The sequence below is a fragment of the Arachis ipaensis genome, chromosome B07 (genome assembly GCF_000816755.2).
Source record: "Arachis ipaensis cultivar K30076 chromosome B07, Araip1.1, whole genome shotgun sequence".
In the NCBI taxonomy this organism is placed as follows: domain Eukaryota; kingdom Viridiplantae; phylum Streptophyta; class Magnoliopsida; order Fabales; family Fabaceae; genus Arachis; species Arachis ipaensis.
In genome coordinates this window covers 3,939,376-3,945,633 of record NC_029791.2, presented here as the reverse complement: position 1 = coordinate 3,945,633, position 6,258 = coordinate 3,939,376, and the positions used below count along the sequence as shown (strand labels likewise).

At 32.6% G+C, this 6,258-nt stretch overlaps 2 protein-coding genes across 2 annotated transcripts in view; both read left to right on the top strand.

The window, feature by feature from the left end:
* LOC107606484 (aspartic proteinase nepenthesin-1) overlaps positions 1 to 2,818 on the top strand; it is a 7,545-nt gene extending 4,727 nt beyond the window's left edge. Inside the window, exons 2-5 of the mRNA XM_016308546.2 lie at positions 698 to 787; positions 878 to 993; positions 1,548 to 1,611; positions 2,207 to 2,818. Of these exons, the coding sequence (XP_016164032.1) occupies positions 698 to 787; positions 878 to 993; positions 1,548 to 1,611; positions 2,207 to 2,548 (612 nt within the window). The 3' untranslated portion in view covers positions 2,549 to 2,818. The remainder of the gene's footprint in view (positions 1 to 697; positions 788 to 877; positions 994 to 1,547; positions 1,612 to 2,206) is intronic.
* On the top strand, positions 3,022 to 6,061 carry LOC107608391 (cytochrome b561 domain-containing protein At2g30890-like). The gene is made up of 4 exons (XM_016310191.2): positions 3,022 to 4,141; positions 4,332 to 4,502; positions 4,944 to 5,092; positions 5,641 to 6,061. Exons 1-4 carry the CDS (start codon positions 3,938 to 3,940, stop codon positions 5,951 to 5,953), a joined length of 837 nt encoding a protein of 278 aa, XP_016165677.1. The 5' UTR covers positions 3,022 to 3,937; the 3' UTR covers positions 5,954 to 6,061.

Sequence of the window (6,258 nt, the reverse complement as noted above, 5' to 3'; positions counted from 1 at the left end):
GCTGATATTTAAAAATCATTAGATAGTATGATATATTTAAATAAATGATTTAAAATAACACTTTTTAATATCTTAATTATCATCCTTAGTTAAATTTTAGTTTAATTACTTTGTCGGTTCCTATAGTTTCACTAAATTTTCAATTAGGTCTCTATATTTTTTTTTCTTTTTTATCGAGTCCTTATATCATATCAGATTTTGTAATTAAGTCCCTGTCGTGACAAAAACGCTGGAATTAACGGAATATTCCGTTAAATAAAATGAATATGTCTAACACTTGACTGGATATTCTATATACTTTAATAGAATATTTTATTAATTTCAACATTTTTGTCACTATAGAAACTTAACTATAATATCTGATGTAGTATAGAGATCTAATTGAAAAGAATAAAAGTATAAGGACCTAACTATAGAGACTACAAAATAATTAAACCTTAAATTTGTTATTTGAGTTGGATCTTTAGCTTGTTTTTTTGGTCAGAGGATCTTTAGCTATCTTTTAAAAATGGGGAAGAACTCCTCCGATATAAAATAATTGGGCCAAAGTGCAATTGGTCCAACCTAACAATTATTGGGCCTTGAATTGGGCCAAACAAGCGGGTTTTGAATGGCCCAAGACTCCACCAGTGTTAGGGTTTTTCGTACGCTTTGTATATCTCTCTCTCTCTCTTCGTTTTATAGTTGAGGCTAAAACCTAATTGGGACTCCGTACGCGCCGGTTCGTGATTCAACACTGCTGCTCACTCAGCTTCTCCCTCCGGCGCTGAAAATGGTTACTTTCAGGGTCCGTAATTCTAATTATCATTTCAATTTCACCTTTATTTTTTTTGCAATGTTGAATTTGAACTGAATTTGAGGAATTGTTGGGTTGCAGTTTCACCAATACCAGGTGGTGGGTAGGGCTCTTCCCACAGAGAAAGATGAGCACCCTAAGATCTACCGCATGAAGCTTTGGGCCACCAATGAGGTTCGTGCCAAATCCAAGTTCTGGTATGTGATCTCTGTGTTCTGATTTTTCACACATTTTTGCATCTCCAATATTTTCTGCTTTTAATTTTAAATGCTAAAGTTAGTACTTAAATCACATATTCTCTATGTCATGATACTTCATGAAAGAGATTTTGGATCAAGCTGTTGAGGTTAGTAAAGTGATCACAAATGATGGAAGTTATAAATTCAATGGTGATTGACTCTCTCACTTTATCACTTTACCACTTTATCACTTTACCAATTTCTCACATTAGAAGATCTTTTTCCAGAGATTCTTGACATAAATTGAGTCATCTAATGTATATTTATGCACCAATTTGATTGTTAAATTGGTGAATATTTTGTATTACTAAAGTTTCAAATTGATTTTAAAATGTCTTTGAAGAACTATTTTGATGTCTTGTTTTCAATCTTTATTGGAGAAGCAATTTGTACATTTAAGCTTTAATTTTGATATGCTATTATGTGTAGATGACATGCAAATGTTGTTTTGGATGTTTTCCATTTCTCCAGGAATAACCAGTTATATTGCATCTTTATATTGCATCTTTTAGGTACTTTTTGAGAAAGTTAAAGAAGGTCAAGAAGAGCAATGGGCAAGTGCTGGCCATCAATGAGGTATGCACTTATGAGTTAAGAGGAATGCTAGAGGGCCAAGAAAATTTATTATTTTTGGCTAGTCGTTAGCCATCAATGTTTAAAAATGTAGGCTAAAAGTATGCTGTTGGATTACTAGACTAAAGAAATTAGTTTGATGGCTAAAAGTGATGGCCAAAACAATAAATTCTTATGATTCTTGAGCATTTCTCATGAGTTAATTGTTATCCCACTTAAATAAATTACTTTGATGTTTAGTTAGCTAGTTACTTAGCTGTTAATAGGTCTCAATGGAGCATGATTTATGGTTACAAGCATTTTGGAGTATCTGTTAAGAGCTGCTTTTATAAGAGTAAATGACAGATTATAGCTAATTTAGTTCCTAATCAGCTAAACATTAGGTTAAGCATTTATAATAGCCAAACATTTTACATGCATTTTTTAAAACATTGCCTCCGATAGCTTGCAATTGTTTTGCTTATAACTGCCTAATTGAGGTGAAAGATATTTTCCTAATTTATTGGTTGGATGATGATATTTTCTTGTTTGTTAGCTTCATCTGTATTTTAGATATCAACCCCATTTTGCATTAAATTGAAATTTTTACTGATTGCAGATTTTCGAGAAAAATCCTACCAAGATTAACAACTATGGAATCTGGCTCCGATATCAGAGTCGCACCGGTTATCACAATATGTACAAGGAATACCGAGACACTACCCTAAACGGTGCTGTTGAACAAATGTACAATGAGATGGCGTCGCGTCATAGGGTCAGGTTTCCTTGCATCCAGATCATCAAGACGGCCACCGTCCCCGCTAAGATGTGCAAAAGGGAGAGCACCAAGCAGTTCCACAACTCTAAGATCAAGTTCCCATTGGTGTTCAAGAAGGTGAGGCCCCCAACCAGGAAGCTGAAGACAACCTACAAAGCAACCAGACCCAACCTGTTCATGTGATTCGAGTTGATTTGTTTTCGGTGCTTGTCATTTTGAGGCTGTTGGATTCATCAGTAAAACATAGGGATCACTTAGAGAAGGGTAATTAAGCATTAACAAACCTGATTACCTGGAATCGCAGACATAGTTTTCTTTTCTTTTAACTTTCAGAGTGTGGTTTCTTTTGACAATTTTGTTTTACATTTTTCTCACCCGGAGTACTCTATTTTTCCATTCCTGATGTATTTGTTTAAGGTTGGTTTCCAATTTAGTTATTACATTTTGTTTGAATGTTGACTTATCGTTTACAATACAATAATGAGACTAGCTAAAACTACAAACAAATCAAATTGTTAATCTCTCCTGAAATTGAACCTTGGAGTAAGATTAACAATACTTAAATATTTGTGTAATATTAAATCTGAACAAACTGTACTCTGAAAACTGTAACAACAATGTAGATATAGATATAGGAAAAGTTATAAAACGGTAGGAACAATATCATATTCTGCATCTTTATTATTGGTTTGCGTTCTGCATACTCTCTAGATTATTCAAACCAATATCTGAATCCAAATCAAATCATTGCTTAAACAGCCAAGTTTTTTTCAATTAAAATAAGCTTACCATGTAACTTAACCCGTGCATGTTTTAATAAAGAAATTTGTAGCAAGCAAATGAGCAATGAAGAACAGCATTGGATTATGTGCTCTCTTAGCTTAGAGATTCCAAATGTATACAGCAATATGGTATTTTCCAAGAAGGAGAACCACATGTGCTTTCAACAAGGCACTCTTGGATCTACTCATAAAGACAACCTTATTGGCCTCTGTTCACTCTTTACTCATTCTATTCTTTAATTTTGGCAAGTGCAAGTGGGGATATAATTGTAAATTTTGAATGCACTACATAACATAGATATGAGTTATGTCTCTCTGTTGTGTTTTCCATAGCCTATCATCCTAGCTTGTCACCTACCACTGCCAAGAATATGTGATGTATAAATATAGGAAGTAAAAAAACAGTAAAACAAATTTTAAACATAGGTGAAAATATCAAGTGTAGTTAGTAGTAAAAGCAACATCAAATGAAATGAGATGAACTAGAAGCTTATGTCTATGTGATAGAGAGTTTTCAATCTTTCATCCGGGCTGAACTTTAATGTTTATCAAGAAACTCTATTACAATCCATTTTGCCATTCTATATATAAACTAGAAAAGGCTGCAAATGCTTAACCCCACATGTTTATTTTATGCCATTATGCATAATATATATTAACTTAAGCTCAAATTGTATCTACCTTCTCCCTTCCCTCACATTAATCTCATTCTCTCTGAATTGGTGACAACTTTTTAGTGATTGTGTCATCTGTGACAAGGGAAAAATAGAATATTTAGCTTGGTCAACTTATGGGGAATGACACACAATCTTCAGAATGGAAAATGTTCATATTCTCAACAAAAGAAAGGGGAATCAGAGTTCAGCAAAAGCTCATTGATTTGCTCTTCCAAGCAAGCCTTGTGTTCATCATGTTTCCACTTGTTGGCTCAGAACAAGATCACAAGAAAATCAGTGGCATTCATGCAAGCAACAACAGAGGCCACAACATTAAGGTAAAATCCATTATTCCTAGTTCATGTTCTTCTTATAGTCCTTAAATTTTTATCAATCAAGTTGGTAGTATCTTCTTCTTATAGTCCTGAGTACTGAAAAAATTGGTGTTTAGAGGGCAATGCGCCTTATCGAATCTTGAATACTCGAACAAAGTATGTGAAGCTAACATGTTTTATTTTGGTTGCTTAGCATATGAAGATGAATCCTAGACTTGAGTTTGAAATCAAATTGCATGGATTTCTTCTGTGGAGTTCTATGGCATTCTTGATGCCTCTTGGTATAGTAGCAATTAGATTCTCAAACAGACAAAGAAATCAAAGGAGGCTTAGAATTACATTCTATGTTCATGCAATTTTGCAGGCAAGTGTATTCTGAACTTCTGTTACATCATAATTTTCAAATGCAAGATTTTGCATGTGCATTTTTTGTTAGCTTATTTTCTTTTCCCTTTACTTGAAAAACAATAAGAAGAACAACTATTTATATGGTTTTAAAATTAGTTCTCAAGGGTCAATTATCCCACTAATTAACCTCTTTGTGTGGTGGCTAAATTAGTTTATTTTTCTTAATGCTTGTTAGTTACTTCATAAGATCAAGGGAGGGATATTGCCTAGTTGGTTATTGAAGAGTATCATAATGAATACTTTGAATTCAAGAATTAGTGCATGTGAAGAGAATAATATTGCAATTATGACATTAACTAAAATCTCTGCTCAGGAAAGTTAATTCCATAAGTGAATATAGTTAACCCCATCATTAACAAAATTAACATAGTTTTTTTTTTAAATTTCTGTTTAGCAGAAGGCTGCTGTACTTATTGCCACAGCAGGGGCAATCATGTCCATAAAGAATTTCAACAATTCCTTTAACAACAATCATCAAAGACTAGGGCTTGCATTATATGGTGTTGTCTGGCTCCAAGTCATAGTTGGTATTTTTAGGCCACAAAGGTATTTTATACATCAAAGTATTTCCTTTTATTAAAAGTATACAATAATTTCATTTAAGTTACATGATACTCAATTTTCTTGTATTTTATAGGGTAAATCACCAAAAATACATTCAAATTATTTTGTTGCTGACAAAAATGCCCCCAAATTTTGTTATTGACAAAACTCCGTCTAATAATTTTAAAACGTGACAAAAATGCCCCCAAATTTTGTTATTGACAAAACTCCGTCTAATAATTTTAAAACGTGCTAAAAATGTACACCCGTGACCTGAGACGTTCTACATCAACGAAAAAGAGTGAGGGCCTTTTTGTCAATAATAAAATTCAAGAGCATTTTTGTCCGTACCAAGATAATTCGAGTATATTTTTAGTGATTTACCTTATTTTATAAAGTGTAACAGCTTTAGCGAAGTTAATATAAATATAACAATTAAAAGAATATCGTATGTAATATCACCGAATTTCATGAAAGAACATTGTAATTTACCTAATTGCTTTTCTAATAAGGAATTAGTGTATTGATTATTTTCTTGTTCCTCCTCACAGGGGATCAAGAACAAGAAGCATGTGGTTCTTTGCACACTGGATAATTGGAACTGCAATGTCCTTATTAGGTGTTATAAATGTATATCTTGGTTTACAAGCCTACCAAGAAAAAACATCAAGAAGCATAACAACTTGGAACATTCTTTTCACTGTTCAGATATCTTTGATTGTTTTCTTCTACCTTGTTCAAGAAAAATGGGACTACATAAGAAAACAAGGAGTAGCCTTAGGCAATGAACTATTGGATTTGGATCCCTCTTTGCAAGAAATTGGTTCAGATAACAAGAAGGGATTCAAGGCAGAATCTGTTTAAGGAAAGATGAATCAATTCCTTACCATTATTGATCTTCAAATTTACAAAGGATACATGTTTTTGAAACATCTTTGAGCATTGATGAATGAGAATTTATTTTTTGATTTAAGATTATTTATATTAATTCCTTTTTCATATCAATAGATAAAATTTCAGCCAGAAAAATATCAAAATTCAGGTATATATCACTTAACCAACTAAACTACCAATGATGTCCTTATATATCACTTAATTCTATTAGTCCTTATAGTTTTCCCAAATTTATAATTAGGTCCTTATATATATATATATATATATATCCTTAA

Bases quoted from the DNA above. Each gene is read 5' to 3' on its own strand.
- LOC107608391 (XM_016310191.2), top strand. From the start codon at position 3,938: ATGGGGAATGACACACAATCTTCAGAATGGAAAATGTTCATATTCTCA. The intron at 4,142-4,331 runs GTAAAATCCATT...TTGGTTGCTTAG, and splicing joins ACAGAGGCCACAACATTAAG to CATATGAAGATGAATCCTAG. The intron at 5,093-5,640 runs GTATTTTATACA...TCCTCCTCACAG, and splicing joins GGTATTTTTAGGCCACAAAG to GGGATCAAGAACAAGAAGCA.